We start from the raw sequence: 20658 nt of genomic DNA on the forward strand, positions 1-20658 counted from the left end.
CCCCATTGGCGCAGAATAATGCATGCTGACGGAAGTAGTGAGATCCTGGATAATTTTAGAAATCTACTGGATTAAGATCTGGTCACCCCATAAAATATTTCTGCCTGTATGTGTCTCATTTCAAACACCCTATCCCTTTGTCCCTTTTCTCTCCTCTTGCAGGACGAATGTCATAGGATGAACACTGCTGGTGGGGTGTATCTGTCTGTGCTGTCCTCTCTCCTGGCTGTGCTCGGGGCCCTGGCTGCTGTGTCTGCCCTCGCTCTGGCTCCTCTGTCCGCACTGGCCAATGTTGCCAATGGGGCCGCCGATGTCACCCCCGGCACCGGGGTAGCGGGACCCCCCTCACCCATCTCCACGCCCTGCTCCAGCTTGGTAACTGGGGTGCTCTATGGCTCTTTCTCCCTAAGGGAGCTTTTTCCCTCCAGGGCTCCAGGGTGTTCCTGGTCCCTGGAAAACCCGGATCCCACCAAGTATTCCCTCTACCTCCGCTTCAACCGCCACCCTTCCATCTGTCGGACGCACTCCCCCATGCTGCTTTCCCTTGACCACCACCTGGCCAATCAAAGCTGTCCGCTTCACTTAGAGGAGAATTCAATTCGGGATCAGGAAGTCATCGATCTCTGTAGAAGCCATTCCAACTCGGATGTTCTTTACTCCTTCCTGCAGTTTGATAAGAACTTCGTCCAATTATGTCTAAGCAGACATCCAGCCGCAGACCGACCTCAGGTATCCAAGGATTTACTGGAGATGAGGCTGGTGGAGGTATTACTCATTAACAACGAGAACTCAAGTCAGTTCACCTGCGGTGTGCTCTGCCGATGGTTTGAGGAATGTTTACGAACCGGTGATCGCAAAGAAGAGGATGTCCTGACACGGGATGGTTGCGGATTGACACAAACGGGCTGCATATGTCCAAATCACAATATCATGCCACCTTCTACTCCGCTGATACCCGAAACAGCTCAAAGTTTCAGCAATGGTTCAGGGGCTCCGGATGACTGCTGTGTCACTGAGCTCCACTCCAATGACCCAATCGTTATCGCGCCCAGAGATGTTCGACAAGGTAAGACGATGTTTTTGTTAAAAAAAAAGATAAAAATCAATTACAACATATTTGTATGCTGAAAATTCTGCAACACAAAACTGCATCATGTACATACATTATGCTCCTTTGTTACAAATATGCCTCGTTTAGTCTTTGATCAAGAAATCATTTTGCATTTGTACGACATGTATACTAAGCTTAGCTAGAAAAATAGCCAATACAGTAAATGCCTGTGTTGTAGTTGATCTCAGGCTGTACACACATTGATTTTTTCCCCTAAATGCAGCATTTGAATTTTGTATGATGGCCTTTAATTAAGATAATCAGCTCAAAGTGGACCCTGTAAGCCCTTCATCAAAAAGATTTGCTAATCAGGAGTTCAGCCTTCTGATCTATATTTTAGATCCCCGCAATCCTTCCTTTATGGACCAGGAAGTGTGGTTCCAAACACTTTGGTTTCCACACTGCGTATGATTGTGTGTGCATGAATGTTTACACGTGCGTGACAGTGTGTGCCAAACTGATTTTTGCAATGTTACGACAAGATGATATTTGACAACCATGCGCATACACATGGTCGTTCATACATCAATGCATCAAACAGGAGCAGAGTCCCTTTATAAACAAGGGGATTCACATGCACGTGTGCATCTGTGTTGTGTGTGCATGTTTGTGTGCATGTGTGTGTGTGTGTGTGTGTGTGTGTGTGTGTCCGTGCGCGCGTGTGTGCCCAAAACCCAAAATAGACTGAAGTCAAACAGAAATGGACAATCTCTATCATTTCATTTGATTACAGCTTAACTACGGGCAGTTAGGGGATAGTGATTTTAGATGGAACAGTAATTTTTAGGACCTTTATGCGTTGACCTAAATGTATGTATATATTTATATATATATATATATATATATATATTAGCAAGGGGGGCTTAATGTCAAATATTTTTTTTATTATTTTTATTTACCAATAATTATCAATACCAGAACGAGTACTCACTCTTGAGTACTCCCTTATACCACTAGTATTTTCATACACAAAACTCCAATTAACGCACTTCAATTAACGCAATGACAGATAATTGTGAACAAAGAACGAGAGTTTCTTTCTGATCTAGAGTTTCTTTCTGATCTAGATAATGATTCACCGGTGTGTAAAACCACCGCAGTGCAGCGCCAGCTATTGGCAAGGAGGGCTTAATGTCAAATATGTCAAATATTTTTATTATTTTTATTTTTGCCTTAAGTGTCGGAGGCTGATATCTGCAGCCTTCATGATGACCTGTTACCTTGGATACCTGGTATTGGTGTTTGCCCGTCCCTAATAAATAAATAAATAAATATTTATTTAAATATATATATATATATATATATATATATATATATATATATATAGAGAGAGAGAGAGAGAGAGAGAGAGAGAGAGAGACTAATGCGATTGTTATAAATCTTGAGGGTAGGACAGGAAGGTTGCTTTCAGTCAGGAGGATGCTGTGTTTTTATCCTCAAACACAGTAAATGGGGAAGACACAAGGTGTATGTGAGGAGAAAATTAAGTTTAAACTTGGCTTCATGCATGGCTGCTTTAGAGAGAGAGGAAAAAAAATCAAAGGGATAGCGCTTCCTTTTGATTTGTTGCCAAGTGTTAGGGTGATGTAAAGTCATGCCTGGAAGCTGCGCTGGATTACAATTTTTTAAATTTATTTTTTAAATGTTTTTTCTTCTTACCGCAAAGGCAATGAACTTGTGTTTCAGCAACTGGTTTTTGTAAAACATTCTCAGTAGTCAGGTGCAAGCTCACTAAAAAAATGTTTTATCAGGAAAAAAATGGTTGAGGTACGTGTCCTCAATGTTTTTGTATCGTTGACACTTATCTTTTGGAAGTTGGGTACATGCCACGTATGAAGCAGTAACCTTGTTCAATAATTAGACATAGGTCCATTGACATAGACTGATCCTTGAGAGGGAGAAAAAAACCCTGACGTTAGCATAAAATGTGTGTAGCCTCATTAAGACAGAGAAAGGGCCATTGGTTGTGTAGTGGTTCACCTAGCTGATGGCTTGTAAGGGTGGCGTGGCGTCAATTCCCATTTATAGTCCCATTCACAATCATCCTATGATTGACTGGCAAACAGTTCAGAGTGTCAGTCTTTTGCCAGCTGCAACTGCTGTGACCGGTAGGTATTGAAATTTCAGAGAGCAACTCCACTGTCTTAAACTATTACAAAATAACACAATTACTAAAGGCCTCTAGGCTATTACTATATATATATATATATATATATATATATATATATATATATATACATATATATATATATATATATATATTTTTTTTTTTTGTTAAATACTATCAGTACCATAACGTACAATTAATAATTAACATTTCTCATTCTCATTACGTGGCAGTTTCTCTCTCTATTCCCTTTTCTCTCAACCAATAAACTCAAACAGACTCCATAGTAAGGTATTGGTAGAATAGAACAGTATTTCATTCCTGATAATTAGAGCAGACAGGGGTCCGGGCGTGTGTGTGTGTGTCAGCATGGATGAGAAGTGGTGTTTGTTTTCACACTGTGCTGTGCAGGCATAAAGGACATGCAGGTGTTTTAATAACCATAAGCCTGGCCAACACACAACACTTGCAGACTAACTGTGAGTAATCACTGTTCTTCAATGCACGCCTCCGTTGATGAACATGAGAAATTGTTTTCCTTTCTACACTTGTATCCTTTACCCACTAAAACAAATGAAATGAAGGAAGCAAAAGTGCATGTGTGAAGGGCTGTCTGCGGCGGGTGATCTAAGGCAGCGGGATTAGTATTCTGTGCTCATGAGCGATGGGTTTCTCTCTGACCGGGGATCAGCACTGAGCCTCTTTATGCTCATGGAAAAGGCCCTTACACACACTGCACTTATTTACACGCACACACACACACACACACACACACGCACACACGCACACACACACACACACACACAATAAGCATCTCTCTGTGCATCGGTACGGTTGTGTCTACAGTTCAACCTTGGCCGTATTTCATAAGAAGCACAAACAAACTTCTTGTTGAAGCAATTCAAATGTAATTAATCAAAACTAAGGGTTCAACTAAAATTACAAGATACTTCATTACGTATGGTTGCACAAAATAATGAGATGCAGGATGAGATGCAGGATTATGCTCAGAATCTAAATAGGGTCATATTATTGGAAACCCATTTGACACCACTGCAAATTACAGCCAGAAGTAATACCTCTTTTTCTCTGGCTGTGTAAAAAAAAATTTTATATTATTAAATATGTCTTGCTTTGATGTTGATAAGATTGCTCGAAAGGAAAATGGTTGAACTCCCTTTAAAGTGGAAATAAATGCCTTCTAAATTTTGACACACCACAGACAGCCCTGCCAAATTTGAATTAAAAAAAAAAGCCAATAGAATATTCATATAATACAAAATGAAGCTTCAAAATCATTAAAAAATCAAACCATTCTCCATGTTCTTGAATGCTGTGGGTGTGTCTTCTGGACGCGCTGAAACCACGCCTCCACTCAACTTTGAGCCACAAAAATATATCGTCTTAAAAGCGCCAGGTGGCTGGAATATATCTCACCATGTCGTTGTGGGGCTTTTTCACGACACAACAACGAGGCACTCTAAATCATCCACGGCAGCCTGAAGAAAAGTCAAACTTTCTTCTTTAAGCCTTCCTTGCTCTTTCCGCCTTTCTCTGGGTGATGTGGACACTCTCGCGCTTGACAACGAGGCGCTCTAAGGTAGCCATGCCAGTCTGGAACCCTGGTCCACATGCTGCACTGTTAAGTCGGACTTGTAAAAACAATTTCCTCTCGCAGGCTGTACACAGCAGTAAGAGCATGTTGTTGTTGCTGTTTTTCCTAAGGCGGTTGGTGGCTCGTGTTCCAACAATTTCTTGTCCGAATCAAATGTTTCATCTCAAACTTCCTGTCACAGGTTTTGCTCTTACATAATGCTTTTGTATCCAACATAACAACAAATCAGACAGAGATTCATACAAAATGACAGACATGCCATTGGGATTTGAATGGTTGGAGTTTGACAACAGAATATTTTGATACAGTCACGCAAAAGTGAACTTCAACAAGCTGGACACACATGCAAACACACACACACACGATAAACAGTAAAATGCAGACCTCTGGGGGATGGCATCACATGATCATGGTCACAGGTTCACTCTGGGATGCAAGGCCATTTTCTTTAGTTAATCGATCCCACAAAGGCACTAGAGGTTGACTAGGAGTCAGTGGGCCAAGAGAGTGATGTAGACTATGTGTGTGTGTTTGAGAGAGCGAGTGTGAGATGTGGTCATACATCTCCGTATTTCATCGCCATCGAGTTGTTCTACAACCACTCAGGAGCAGCACGGGCCTCATGAGATATACTGCAGCTCGGAGGTTATACTATCATCCACTTTACGCACACGCACGCAAACATACACTCAAACCCTGTCACACACGCGTGCATGTGCTCTCCCAAGCCGAGGATGCATGGGAGGTCTCAGGAGGGGATCTAATTTGGTCCGCTGGTGCCTTTAACAGCGATCTCCCAACGTTGCACTTCATCTTTCGTCGCTGACACGTCACTCCAAATTCCAAACTTGTCCAGTCCCTCTTAAAACGTCTTATCTATGCTGCCATTGCTGCTGCTCACCTTTGGGCGTCATACAACTTTAACGAGGTGCAGAAAGGGACGAGCCAAATTCAGAACCAACCTTTGTCTTGCTTCTCGGGTCCTCAAGCATTCAAATTCCACTGGATATGAGAGGACAGAGCACGTTAATAGATATTGTAACTTCAATGTCTGCTTGCATCTATATTGTATCTATAAATGTACATGTGCTATTTAATTTGTCGGGGATTTATCTGCTATGTAGAGTATGTTTCAACCTTCATGATAGAAAAGAACTACACAGCGACACCACTGTATTATACTCCCAAGATTTTTATTTGAAGTACATATTTTATTTTAAATTAATACATTACACGAGATGTTTGACAATGCTCGTTTAGATATTTTGTCTGGAAGAGCACTGTAAAGCTGACTTGTCAACATGTCAACTTTCATAAAGAGCAATAAGTTATACATCAATATAATAATAATATCCATAAATGAACAAGATACACAAGGGCTAATTCCTTGTTATGTGTTCGTATGGACAACAACAAAAATTATTTTGATAATCCCTTGCTGCTAACATGATTAACGATAATCTTGACACATTACTGTGTGATCGGGTCACTTTATTTGTGGAGCAATTACACTGGGCCAGCAGTCCTGCATTAATAAAAAGCTCTGAAAAACAGAATAATTTTAAAAATCATCATTTATCTAGAATGTTGTCAATCTTCCTCACACTGCTTAGCTGAGTTCATCCCATAAACAAATATTAATTCACCTCTATATCCTTTTTAATCTAGTCAGCTATGTATAACTCACCCAATGATAAATAGTCACTGTGTTTAGTATAGTCAGTGACTCTTCACGGTAATTTAATTTAATGTTTGTGTTATTTAAGGATGAGGAAATTATTACATTTTCAGTAAAATAAAATGCATGATAAATTGAACATTGATTCTGCACATGAACATGAAACATATCGCATGACATTTTTGCAGTTATTTTAAGTACACACAGACGTGTACACGTATATGATCCATGTGATAATCACAATTGTGGAAGACAATTTATAATGGCAGCATAATTACCTGAACTGCCTTTTTTTTGTTTGCAAGACCTGTGGAATGATAGTGAACAATGCAATGCGATTGACCCCTGTGGTTGTCAGTGTTATTTCTCCACGTGGTGACAGCCTCCATTTAAAAAGGTATGAGTTGGTATTATCAACACTGAGGCGTACACACAGATGGTTTTTGGGACCTAGTCTGGAGGGAACATTTTATTATTATTTTTGAATTCACAATGTGATTAATACAAGTTGAAAGTATTGAGGTGTATGTTTATAAACTCAACATTCAATTATTAACAAAGTCTGGCGCCCCACCCACAGTTTACCCAAAATATGTCCTTGATGTTAAAGTGTCTTCCTGACACTCTTACCAAGGAAAAGTCTCCAAGGGAGCTCATTTGTGTTAATCTGGCATGACGTGAGGGCAATCTGTTTGCCAGACACAGCCTTGCATGATAGAAAAGGGCTATTTATCCTAATACAGGGAGGGAAAGCTTCCCAAAAACACTTGGATACGCATGCACATAGACACCCGCAATAAAGGTTGTCTATTACAAAATAACCACCAGCCATGAAGCAGGACCATGTTTTGTTTCACTGCTGTTTCTCTCCTATTTGTTTTGTTTGGGGCTTACTTGCTCGAAAAGGAGCTGCAGTCTTTGCAAAGACACACACACACACACACACACACACGCAAACACACACACACACACACAGTAGAACCGGACCAGGGGTCTGGATGAAAATAAACTAGGACTAAAGCAACACATATAGGTGTAGATGTTTATGCACCTGAGAATATTTCTATGTTGAAATTTGTTCTCACAAGTTATCAGGAATTGTATGGAAAGTAAACTGGGTCCTACAGCAGTGACAAAAAAATGTAAAAAAATGGTTATGCGTCATGCTATATTTCGGCCTTGAAAATAAAAAATTTTTTCTTGGCGACTCTATGGTTAGGGTAGTGCTTTCGGGATATCTGTACATGGTCGCTGCCCGATGAAAATTCTGTACCGCCACTTTATGGTTTACTTTTCAACAAAATAACATTCTCATAATCACTGATTTCCATCTGTCTTCAACTTAAAACCACACCCTCACAATTCAGTTTGTACAGTTTGTATTGGAGATTTGGGGCCCTATTGTCGTAACTGGCGTAAATCGGCCACGGCGGGCAGCGCAACTGCCTGCCAGGGGTGGGTTAGACCGATGTTGGTCATTTCGTAGATCAGCGCAGCCAGGCAGATCCAACAGTGGGCGGGATTCGTCGCTCTGGTTGTGTTCACAGCCGAATTCATTCGCCACCAATCAGAGCGGATCCTCTCATTCCCTTTAAATGTGGCAGAATGACAATTATTTGCCATCCCCCTAGAAATATGTGTGGCCACACATACTGCACATACCAAAAACCAGCACTGCACATGAGCTAAAACAATAATGGACACTCACGTCCATTACAACAGAAAAGGGAAACAAAAGTTACTGCAGAAAAATCATGCACAGAGAATAGAATTGCCTCTAATGGATGAAAGTGTTTGTATGGTGTGGGCACAACAAGCTCACATATGACACTAAACTGCTGCTAATGTACAGACCTCCGCCCCTCAACCCTTTGTAGACAATAACCGTGCAGAGCAGTCCACTCTCTGACAGACGCTGGTGTTCTTGCTAAGTCAAAGTTACTTCAAAACAAGTGTGACTCGCTCCTCTCTGTCTTTCTGCCTCTCGCTCTCGTTTTGTCAGCGCACATTAGCATCACCAGCCGGTGTGTGGCAATTAAATATATCCCAGGGCAAAGAGGCCCAATTTAGAAATCATTACAAGACAAGGAAATCGTATCCCTTGAGTTTCGTGGAAACACGTGAGATGACTGGTGTGTGGGTGACTGTGTTGGTGGGTGGCTTCGCGTCTTCCTCGCCCCCAAAAGCTTTCTTACATTTCCACTCGGCCGTGACTTGCTGCTTCTACGATAAGTCTCCCACAGTGCTGTGAAACCTCCCTCCCTTCTCACTCGAGCCCGCATTTCAACTTGAGATGATATCATCTTCATGGAAATGTAATGGGCCAGTGGAGGTGACACAACATGGTTTTGTGTATGTGTGTGTGTTTGTTCTAAAAGAGATGGGTGTCAGGGTATGCAGGTGAAAGGAATAATCAATCATGTTTTCAAGTTCTCCTCACAAATGTCCTTGACAGTGTGTTTATGTACGTACATTGTTTTGTGCGATGAATTGAGTTGGTGGAGGTTATTCCCTAATCCATGTGAACTGTATTGTTTACTTTAGTGTTGTTTTTATTTTTTTAATTTTGTTTACAAATACTGTATTGCTTTCACAGTTTTTATCTTTTTCCAAATATGTGATTTTAAAGACACATAAACTTTGCAATTCAGAAATGCATGTCAGAAATTTGCTTTGGTTGTTCATTTGTATTTGAGCCACACTTGCCAATACCATGACAATGTTATGAATCATTGAGTTTTGTTTTCAATTTTTGAAAATGTTATTCTCATATGGATTCTGTCTTGCTTGCTAAGTTTGGCTCTAATACAACTTTTTAGCCTAATGCTATAAATGATGGGCAGAAGACATACAAACCCGATAAAAACATTTGAATTACCCAGTTGCCAAAGGCACCAGTTTGCCTTCAATAACAGATTGTTCCACGAGGGGGAATTGATTTGGAAGATTCTCTACAAATAGACATGTCAAGCTTAATTGTATCAGCATCTTTAAATGATTATCCTGATCCTTATTTTAATAGTTTTAAATGTCGTATCCTGCAGACGTCAGGAAAAAAAGTTGTCCATATTGTTAGGTCATCGATACTAAAATGGACTTTAATGTGGAATCAGCCATATCAAAAGACAAAAGTGGATACAAAATGCTGCTGCCAGGCTTTCAACAGCACTTAAAATCACCCTTTGCTGCCCTTCACTGCTTATCCTTGCAGGTTTTACAACTGATTTCACTGCCTCATTTTAAAGCCTGGAATATTGTGGCCTTCTCCTTGCAACTCACAGTCCCTATTGTCCATACCTTGAGAGCTTACATTGTCTACTACTTTATCCATTATGGTCTGCCAGTCAACGACGAGGAATATTATATAGAATATGATAAAAGTTCCCGATGCATGTTACAGCATGAATAAATAAATGGCACAAATAAGGGATAAGAAAAACAATCACTGTGTCTTTGTGTTCTGAAGGGGGGGTAAATTGAAGTCTGCTTCCTTTGTCTAGCTGAAAATAAATGCGCTTGGAATTTATTGACATGCTGGCTGTTTTAAGCCCATTGTTATACTTCACTAGTTACTAGTAGTGTATTTAAGAGCAGGGCAAGGTGTGACACCTTTAGTTATAGTCTTAACCTTGTTACCTTTCCTTTTAGTCACCCTTGCTGCAATTACAATGTATGCTACTGCAGTCAGTTCCTGTTTAGAAAATGGATTTTAGATGGCACATTTTGCTGTTGCATTAGTGCCAAACTCCTCGTGTGGCTCTATCATTTCTGTTGTTGGCAGCACGTTTGGCATTGAGCCATAGTGCATTTACATGTCCCATGTGCACAGCTGGCTTTTAAATGTTATTTATGTGATGGTAAAATATTCATAGAGAAAAAAGTAACTGTGGAAGCTTCCCATATATGCTGTATATCTCCCAAGCCCAACAAATATTCTTGAATTCATTACACATCTGCACACAAACAGACACTTACTTTACGGTCAGTGACAAATATCTTTTTCAAAATATATTTTTATGTTTTCCAAGGCTCATATGTCACTCGTGTAAAACAACAACTACTATAGTGTTGAAACTGGCTGGGAACTTCCAAAAACATTCCGGAAGCTTTTAAACTGAGGAATTACCTGAATAGTTTCTGTGAATTGATGAGAATTCCATCCATCCATTTTCTGAGCCGCTTCTCCTCACTAGGGTCGCGGGCGTGCTGGAGCCTATCCCAGCTATCATCGGGCAGGAGGTGGGGTACACCCTGAACTGTTTGCCAGCCAATCGCAGGGCACATACAAACAAACAACATTCGCACTCACATTCACACCTACGGGCAATTTAGAGTCCCCAATTAATGCATGTTTTTGGGATGTGGGAGGAAACCGGAGTGCCCGGAGAAAACCCACGCAGGCACAGGGAGAACATGCAAACTCCACACACGGGACCAGGGATTGAACCCCGCTCCTCAGAACTGTGAGGCTGACGCTCGAACCAGTCAGCCACCGTGCCGCCTTAATGAGAATTCCCATACAAATTTTGTCAAGAAATATTGCAATGAGAAAAAAAAAATGCTAGCAAATTATTATATTTAAAATAGATATTTTTGACTTCGGGCTTTCGTTGAACATACAGTAAGTAAGTCAGTAAGTAGTCTGATTTCAGTACACCTCCTGTAGTATGCAGGATGATTTTAGAAATTATTTGCAAGATTATGCTACAAGAAGAGTTGTTTTCCAACTTTATTGATATTTACAATTGCTGTTAACATGTAATTTACACATCCAATTTTGTTCCTCTAAATCCAGCTTCAAGTAGTATAAATTGGTTGCGTCCCAACATTATTTGGTCCTTAGCCCCCTCCCTTGAGGAATACACTGAACCCCCTGTGTTTTGTTCCTGATGGTGCGTCATCAATAGGTGAATGAAGAGACTATTTCATTACTTTGAATTTCGAAAAGTGCTAAACAAGTGAAATCTCATTCATGAAAAAGTGAATTTCCGTAAATTCCCTTGGATAGTTTTCTGGTTTGATACCCACAATAGTGCAACCCTATACCAAGTATCATTGACTAATGATGACTGGATTAACCCTAATTCATCAGCCTCTCAATCGGAAAGAGGAACATCTTGTGTGTTCAAATCCAGATGTCTCTTGGAATGCATTGTGGTTGTAAACAACCATATATACTAGATTTAGTTATCTTTCTAATCAAACCCTGTATACATTTTTATGCATCAACAGGTCAAGCCCCAACAACAGCAACAGCCTGTGTCAGATATCTTACATTATTCAACAAGTTCACTCACGAAAATTATAGCATTCACACAACATATACAAAATTTCACTCTCTCACTCACACACACACACACACACACACACACACACACACACACACAGCTCCCAGACGAATGCTGAGGTGTGGGAGTCAGTATCGATCGACACTCGTCAGTATGTCCTCTAATACAAGCACAGTCCCTGAAAGCACTGCAGCAAGCCTGTCAGAAGTAGAGATGGAGAAAAATAGTGGGAGAGAGAGAGAGAGAGAGAGACAGAGAGAGAGAGAGAGGAGATGAGAGAGAGAGCCAAAGAATGAAAACCTATGTATGTACCTGTGAAAGCAGTGCATGTGAATCCTGAAATATCTCTCGGAGAGAAAATTTAAATGAATTCAGGATGATTTTGTAAGTGGAAAATGTACTGACATTTCTGGGATTACTTAAACTGTTTTTTTCTCCCATACCAAATGAAGCAGTTATTTCATTATGTGTTTTTTCAATGTGCTCCAGCTGGACTTTCTATTTTGTGGCTTTCTATGTATGTAGCTAGTGGGAGCACTGCGATGTTGACTCGTGCAGAGATACTGTATATTTGCCATGAAAATGTATTTGTCCCCTTCTCAAATTCTTACTTTTCTTTTGTTTTTGCATAGTTTCCATTTTAATTTTTAAAATAATCACACAAATGTAAATATCAGACAAAGGTTTTTAAATGGTGATCTTATTTATTAAGGGAAAAAAGACTATTCAGAGCTTCCGAGTTAGTACAGTGATTAGTCCCCTTGTTAAATCATGAATTAATTGTGGCTTATCACATTTTTCGGAAAGCTGAATTCATTTTCACTGACCACACCGAAGCCTGACTGCCTCCAGACGTGTTCAATCAGGAAATCACTTACTGTAAATAGAACCTGTCTGAGTAAATGAATGTCGGCCAACAGATCTCAAAAAGCTGCAACACAATGCCATGAGCCAAAGAAATTAAAGAACAGACTAGAAATTAAGTAATTGACATTAGTTTGAAAAGGGTAACAAAGCCTTTTATAAAGCTTTAAGACCCTTGCAAACCACAGTGAGAGCCGTTAGCCACAAATGGAGAAAGCATGGAACAGTTGTGTACCATTCCAGGAGTGGCCGACCTACAAAAATGACCTGGAGACCACCGTGACGACTCATCCATGAGGTCACAAAGGATTTAAAAAACTGCAGGCATCCCTTACTTCAGTTAATGTCAATGTTCATGAATAAACAATAAGGAGGAGACTGGGCAAAAATAGCATCCATAGCTGAGTTCCAAGACGAAAACCCCTGCTGGCCAAAAATAACCTAAAGGCTCAAATTACTTTTGCAACAACAACAACAAAATAACATCTGAATGACTCCCAAGACTTTTGGGAGAATATTTCATGGACTGACACGACAAAAGTTGAACTTTTTGGAAGGATGTGTGTCTTGTTACATCTAACGTAAATGTAATACAGCATTTCAGAAAAAGAACATCATACCAACAGTCAAAAATGGTGGTGGTAATGTGGTGGTCCGGGGGCTGCTTGGTAATTCAGGACCTGGACGACTTGCTGTGATCAATGAAATCATGAATTCGGCTGTTTACCAGAAAATCCAGAAAGAGAATGTTTGCCCATCAATTCATTTCCTCAAGCTGAATTGCACTTGAGTTCTGTAGCAGGGCAATGATCCAAAACAAACAAGCAAGTCAACTTCTGAATGGCTTGAAAAAAAAAAAAAATAATAAATAAATAAAATTAAATTAAGGTTTTGGGGTGGCCTAGTCAAAGTCCGGATTTGAATCCAATTGAAATGCTGTGGCATGACCTCAAAAAGGTCGTTCATGTACGAAAACCCTCCAGTGTTGCCGAATTATAACAATTGTTCAAGAAAGATAGGCCAAAATTTCTCCACAGAGATGTGACAGTCTCATTGCCATTTACAGAAAACGCTTGTTTCAGTTGTTGCTGCTGACCCCAGTACTTCAAAGAAACCCACTGTCAAATGGCCTTTTTGTGGTCCCCGTGGGTACACGACCAAATGAAAGACTCTACAGTGGCAGATGAGTTGCTGGGAAAATACATCATTAAAACCGCTAATCGTGCTTTACTTTTTATAACATTTCCATCTAAATTCTTGATGAGATCAGGTTGAATAATAATCTTTGCTTTCACATTATTGTTTTGATATGTTCAAAATCGTTGTTGTTTCTTCTTCTGCAAATCCTCTAAGATTACTAGCAAGGGCAGAATCGCTGCAAGTGAAGGGCGAGCCTGATGATAATGATGAAGTATCCAGCCACCCGGCTAACGAGAGCCCAGATCTGCCTGGAGTCTGCCTGCTATGCAAATTCCCCTCACACAAGCAATGAATCAAAGACGTAGCAAACCACTGTTTCTCTCACAGCACTTGAGCAAAGCCATCATTCACAAAGGACACAGCAAAGGCGTCCGCAGCAGACAGTAACTAACACACAAAGGAAGAGATTACACTCATGCAAATTTTCTCTGCATTAGAGAAAATAAGAACATCAAATAAGAAAATAATTTAAAAAACAGCAATCATAATTTGATTTGAGTGAATACACATGGGTCTTGTCGGTGTGTGTGGTTCTGTGGTCAGAGGACAATGGCTTCTAACACAGACTTGACAATAACAAAGCTCCAGAAGTCCTCTAAGTTGATGGTCTTGGCAGAGAAAAACAATTACATAAAACAGATTTTATTTTCTCTCCGTTTCCTTCAATGACCTCATGGCACCGTCTTGTTCTAGCAGCACGCAATTTTAACACTCAACAAATAGGACAAGTCATTACTCTGTCACTAAGACGAAAGGGGCGTGTGGGTTGCAGAAGAAAGTATTTAATTGATGGAGTTGAGGCATGAGGGCAAAGATGTTTTTTTTCCCAGTTTGTCATTCTCACTGTCTTTCTCTGGCTCCTTCCATTATTGTGTTGCTCTGCCACGCTGAGAGGTTCGCCTCTGGGATGTTGCAATAGCAGACATCACAGCGTGATGGTAATTTGCTCTAATGGAAGGTTAGACAGCCACGTCTTGTGTTCAGAAGGATTTTGCAGGGAGCGGACCTTTGACATGTTCTGATTTTCTCCTGAATATTAATTAAGCATTCTTGTTGGAGTGTTTTTTTTTTTATGTTGGTCTTCGGTCAAAGCAAACTTAAGTGCATATAACTGCTGGTTTATATATTTCTTTTTAAATGAAAAAAAGATAGGTGTTCTCAATTAGCATGCATGTTCTAATACCACAAGTACAGCGTGACAGGCATTTAAGCCTTTGATGGATTAATAGCCACTTTCTCTCTGCAGTCAATAAATGCTTTAGGGAGTTCCCTGCCAGTTTCAGGATAGCTCCCTATATATAAACGTGTGTGTGTCTGTGTGTGTGTGTGTGTGTGTGTGTATGTGTGTCACTGCGTAAGAGTGAACATCTAACAGGCCTCATGGGTCAAACTGTCACAGGAAGATGGCTAAGCAGTTGGTCGGCCAGCGGGAAATCAATGTGAAGTGATGAGGTTCCTGTGCGTGCAAGATGTGTTCTTGTCTGCTCGTGTCCATGCACCTGAACTGCATTGTCGTTGCGAACAAGCACATTACAGAGACGACGGCAGAGACTTCACGGCCTTGACTGATGGCAATAGGAATCAGATTATAAATGGACTGCAGTTGTGTAGCTACGGTTGTCAAAGGGCAACGTTGATGAAAGGGGCATCAGGTTGCCAATCAGGTGCTGCACAGTGTTTTTCTTCCTGCTTAAAGATCCTGTAAAGTGAATGCAGAGTTCTTTGTTTCGAAATACATCATACATGTTTGATGAGAATTGTGGAAACTATTCTATCATCCATGATAGCAGTCGTCTAAAAATCTAAAAGTTGTAGCTGTTGAATAGTACAACAATCTTAGTTAATGAAAATGTCAGCTAGCATTATAGAGCCAGGGGTTAGTCTCATCCACCTCATTCTTCGGGCTGCTGGGGGCAAAGGGTCAGGTTGGATTTTAAGCCTCGAGGTGATGTTCGGTGGAAATGATAAGACTTGGGAGCCACTGGATCTGACCATGAGGTTTTGCTTTGTTTTGTTTTGTTTTTTGCCTACAGAAGAGCGGAGGGGTTGGAGCCCAGGCACACTTCTCAGCAAGTGAACCCTGGTAGCTTAAACAAGCCCCAGTAGTCCTCATTAACCTCTCCCTTGGCACTCACACGCACACAGATGGACTCTTACACACTCACGATGTCCTCATAGATACAAAAGAGCAGCACTTGCATGCACACAGCTGTTGTATCTGATGATGTGTAAAAGCAATACGCTCGTTTGCCATAGTTTACGCAGGCAGCTGTCCAGTCTTTTATCAGCATTCGGGGCTTAAGGGGTCATTACCGCAGTGATAGGTGCGATGATGCTCAGACAGCCCAAAGGGTTGAAACTGTGAGAGTCCAAACCCCCTGGTGCAGATTTAAACTGACACTGTAATTTCGTCAAACTGTCAAAGATAACCGTACTAATCAAAATCTGTGAAGTGCCATATTTGGATTGCAGAGCATGGTTCTCTGTTTTCTTTTACTGTCAAGCATTGTTTAATACAATTTCAATACACTTTTGTACTAAAATATTTAAGCTCTATACAGTCTTTGCCTTCGGTGCATTTATTAGTTGGAAGATCATGAAGCGCTTGTGGGTTTTACCATATGCTGGAAGGAAACAGTTATGCACTCAAGTTACCAACATACAGCCTCAGGGGATTGTTCCCCTGTGGACTGAAGGGAGGCCCTCAAAGCATGACTTTGTCCACTTTGGGGCCAATCTTGCTTTTCATTCTATTACTCATTCCATGTCATGATCCAGCAGAGAACAGCAACCAGCAGTCGAGCTGAATATACGATATTATACCTGCTGCTACGCAGCTTGTGTTGATTTGTGTCTTTGGTACTGAGCACCATTTGAAAAATTCGACTGGAATTGTGTTCTGTGATCAGTCAGGCAATTATTTTAGGTATAACATCTGTCCTGAAATATAGGTTGACCCCATCCAAAAAAAACACAAACCCATATGATTCAAATCACTAATTCGTAAATAACGAATGATAACAACGTTCCAGTGTTACAGCCTCATTACAAAACTTTTTTTACCCTCAGCGTTACAAACACAATACCCCATAATAACATATGCCACGATGCAATTAAAGTACGTAAGTATTCACAGTCTTTGCTCAATACTTTGTTTATGTATCTTTGGCAGCAATTACAGCCTCAAGCTTTTTTGAGTTTGATGCCACATGCAGCAGAACGTTTTCTGTACCCTCCCCCAGATCTGTGCCTCGAGTCAATCCAATCCTGTCTTGAAGGTCTGCAGACAATTCCTTTGACTTGATGCTTGGTTTCTGCTCTGACAGGCGCCGTAAACGATGTGATCCTATATTAGGTGTGTCCAATCCATTCAACTGACTACAGGTGGACTCCAATCAAGCTGCAGAAACATTTTAACTCATTCACTGCCAGCCTTCCCAGTTAACATCGATATCTGACTTCTAAAGCCGTTAATGGCAGGGAATGTGTTTTAAGGATGATCTGTGGAAACAGGATGCACATGACAAGAGATATATATATTTTTTTTAATAAACATTTTTTCAGGTTGCACTACAGGGTGTTGTTTTGTAGAACTTTCAGATAAATGTGAATTACATCAATTTTGGAAAAAAAGGATGTAACCTAACAACATGTGGAAAAAGTAAAAGCACTGCAGACATTCCGGATGTACTACAGTAGTTCTAGGTTCGCAGCGGTGTCGGTCTAAGTGTGTCAGGTTCGAAGCCTTGTTGAGTTGGAGCGCACTCTCCGGCGTGTGAGTAATCTTTCATGAATTTCGAAAAGCCATTAGCGGAGATGGACTGAGTGGATGTGTGGCATGTTCTGCAGGACTGAGAAGTCGATGATTGACAGGGCAATTCGGTTTATCTGCCGCTGTTCCTATCTGCAATATAGGTGCCTTTAAGTGTATACCACACCATACAAAAGTAAATCTGTATCTCTGCAGTACAGCAATGCATGTTTATAAGCACTTATATCTAGAAATTAAAAAAAAAAAAAACTCCTACCTCAATGTGGAAGCAATGATTTTTTTCACCTCCTTTCAGTCACAATGTGCTTCAGTTGTACTAGTAAGTTACATTAAAACATTTCTGTGGTGTATCACAGTCAGCAATGACCCCCAGCAGGAATAAAACTAAGCCATTAAGCTTTCCCAAAGAAAATAACGCGACTAAGGCATCATCTTGCTTGGTGACATGTTTGATGCCCACAAATCCATGTGCACTCCCATAAACTACTGAATCGTGTTGTCCTGAAAATCAGGAGTGTCAAAATTCCCACAGCATCTCTCAAGCTGATACGTATTAGAAAGCATTTTTCCCTGGGGAAGATGCGCCACTCTGATCATACCGGTTGAAGTCCATCCTTGAATTAAGTCTCCCTTCTTGCTGCATGACCACTCTTACAATTAGCCTCGTTGGACTGAAGGCTCACTCCAATTTACTGAGGTGCATGTTCAACATGTTTTCTTCTTGGACCAAATTACCTGGGACACTTTTGTTGCAGGGTAGTAGAAGCGAAAAGCAAGTACCGACATGGTTCATCGAAAGTGATGCAGGCCTGACAGCTTCTTAAGCCTTGTAAAGAGCGAGATTGTTCTCACCTTGGGCTATTTAAGTGTGTTCATTTGCTGCGTGTGGACTACTGCACACTGTGGAAAAGTGAAGAAATTTTACTTAAGGGGCCTTTGACTTTTCTCGTCAGTTGTGGAGAAGATGTAGCCCTGTAATGAACAATGTTGCCCGGCCTAAATTCTTGTGGCATGAATAGGAATATGTAAAAATCTGTTCTTAAAAATAAAGGTCTTCATATAAAAGGACTGCAAGTAGAGCCATCAATGTACAACCCCAATTCCAATAAAGTTGGGACGTTGTGTTAAACATAAATAAAAACAGAATACAATGATTTGCAAATCATGTTCAACCTATATTTAATTGAATACACTACAAAGACAAGATATTTAATGATCAAACTGATAAACTTTTTTGTTTTTAGCAAATAGTCATTAGGCAGGCCAGTCTAGTACCCGCACTCTTTTACTACGAAGCCACGCTGTTGTAACATGCAGAATGTGGTTTGGCATTGTCTTGCTGAAATAAGCAGGGGCGTCCATGAAAAAGACGTTGCTTGGATGGCAGCATATGTTTCTCCAAAACCTGTATGTACTTTTCAGCATTAATGGTGCCTTCACAGATGTGTAAGTTACCCATGCCATTGGCACTAACACAGCCCCATACCATCACAGATGCTGGCTTTTGAACTTTGCGTCCATAACAGTACTGATTCAGGGAAGCTCCTTTTATACCCAATCATTGCACCCACCTGTTCCCAATTAGCCTGTTCAACTGTTGGATGTTCCAAACAGGTGTTTGATGAGCATTCCTCAACTTTCTCAGTCTTTTTTGCCACCTGTCCCAGTTTTTTTTTTTGGAACGTGTTTTCTCAGTTCTAATTCTAAGTTAATGATTATTTGCTAAAAACAAAAGTTTATCAGTTTGAACATTAAATATCTTGTCTTTGTAGTGTATTAAATTAAATATAGGTTGAACATGATTTGCAAATCATTGTATTCTGTTTTTATTTATGTTTATGTTTATTTAGTATTTACTAAGCTGAACTAGGCCAGAAGTGATGTACTTTCTGGGTTTTCATGCTTTGGTGCATGTCCATGAGGGCTGAAATGATTATCTCAAAATATTAGCCCTCAGTCTTCCGACCCTAATTTTGACTTGAATATGGTTAAATGCCTGTGTGGATACAGTATTTTTCGTCTCTCAATAGTGTCTGAAAACAACAATTAGTGTTGTATAAGATTGTTTTCCACACATTTCTACAGGGTGCTGAACCAAAATATGTGGACTCTACAGCCTCCTGTTGCGCTTCTGTGATATGAATTGAAAACGTAGTGCTTTGGCCTGTGAGCTAAATAGCCATGTAAAAGCAATCAGTTTCTGTTTGTGAAGGAATTGTATCATGAATACATTTTAGTGTCCTGACAGGATAGGCTGCTTCCGTTCATTGAATACTGAAACTTCGTCACGCATGAATGAGTATACGTTACCGAAATTACAACAGCATGACTTCAAGAGATGAACCACTGAAACACATAGTCAAGCAGCATGCAGGGAAAACATTTTGCTGCTACTCATGTTTGTGCATCAGATTGGCCTTGAAGAAATTACACACTTTACACACGAAAGATAATGCAAAGGACATCTAAATGTGTACACAATATTTTTGTGTGTGTCCATATTATGTTTATTTCAAAACCATCCGTTTAAAATCCTTCTTATAATGACTGAACACTCTAACCAACGTGGCTGGTGTCAATAAATGGTTAAAACGTGGTAAATGAACAACGGGATTCATGAATTTGCAACTTGACAAAGTTCTGAGATGGTGTAATTATAATGGATAATATGCAGGATCACGTGTTTTGATGCAAATGTGACTCTGTACAAGAAACATAGAATATGCTATAGCAACTTTTACTGTACATATCATAATGGATGTGGTATTTTTAGACCAGATGTACTTTACTGATGCTTGGCATTTGCTGTTCCTCAATATTCTCATCTGCTTTTTAAATATATAGTGAAAGGGGTTTTAAAAAAAAAGGTTGCATGGTAGAGTGAGATACCAGGCAGAAAAAGAGTTGGAAACATTTAAAAAGATCTCATAAGAGAAACCCAAACAGGTGGAGATAGGGTAACTAAGAAATGGAGGCAAAATGAAACAAAAGCAATTTGGCTTCAGGAAGTAACGCAGGGTTGG

General features: G+C 40.3%; 1 protein-coding gene across 16 annotated transcripts in view; it reads left to right on the forward strand.

Annotated features, from left to right (window-relative positions):
• Window positions 1–20658, forward strand: part of adgrb2 (adhesion G protein-coupled receptor B2) — a 143042-nt gene that overhangs the window by 40695 nt on the left and 81689 nt on the right. For all 16 annotated transcript variants that reach the window (XM_061665685.1, XM_061665690.1, XM_061665689.1 and 13 more), the window contains one exon: window positions 163–1066. In XM_061665685.1, the coding sequence (XP_061521669.1) occupies window positions 178–1066 (889 nt within the window). In that variant the 5' untranslated portion in view covers window positions 163–177. Of the gene's footprint in view, window positions 1–162; window positions 1067–20658 lie in introns of those variants that run through there.

This window comes from Phycodurus eques, chromosome 20 (assembly GCF_024500275.1).
Source record: "Phycodurus eques isolate BA_2022a chromosome 20, UOR_Pequ_1.1, whole genome shotgun sequence".
In the NCBI taxonomy this organism is placed as follows: domain Eukaryota; kingdom Metazoa; phylum Chordata; class Actinopteri; order Syngnathiformes; family Syngnathidae; genus Phycodurus; species Phycodurus eques.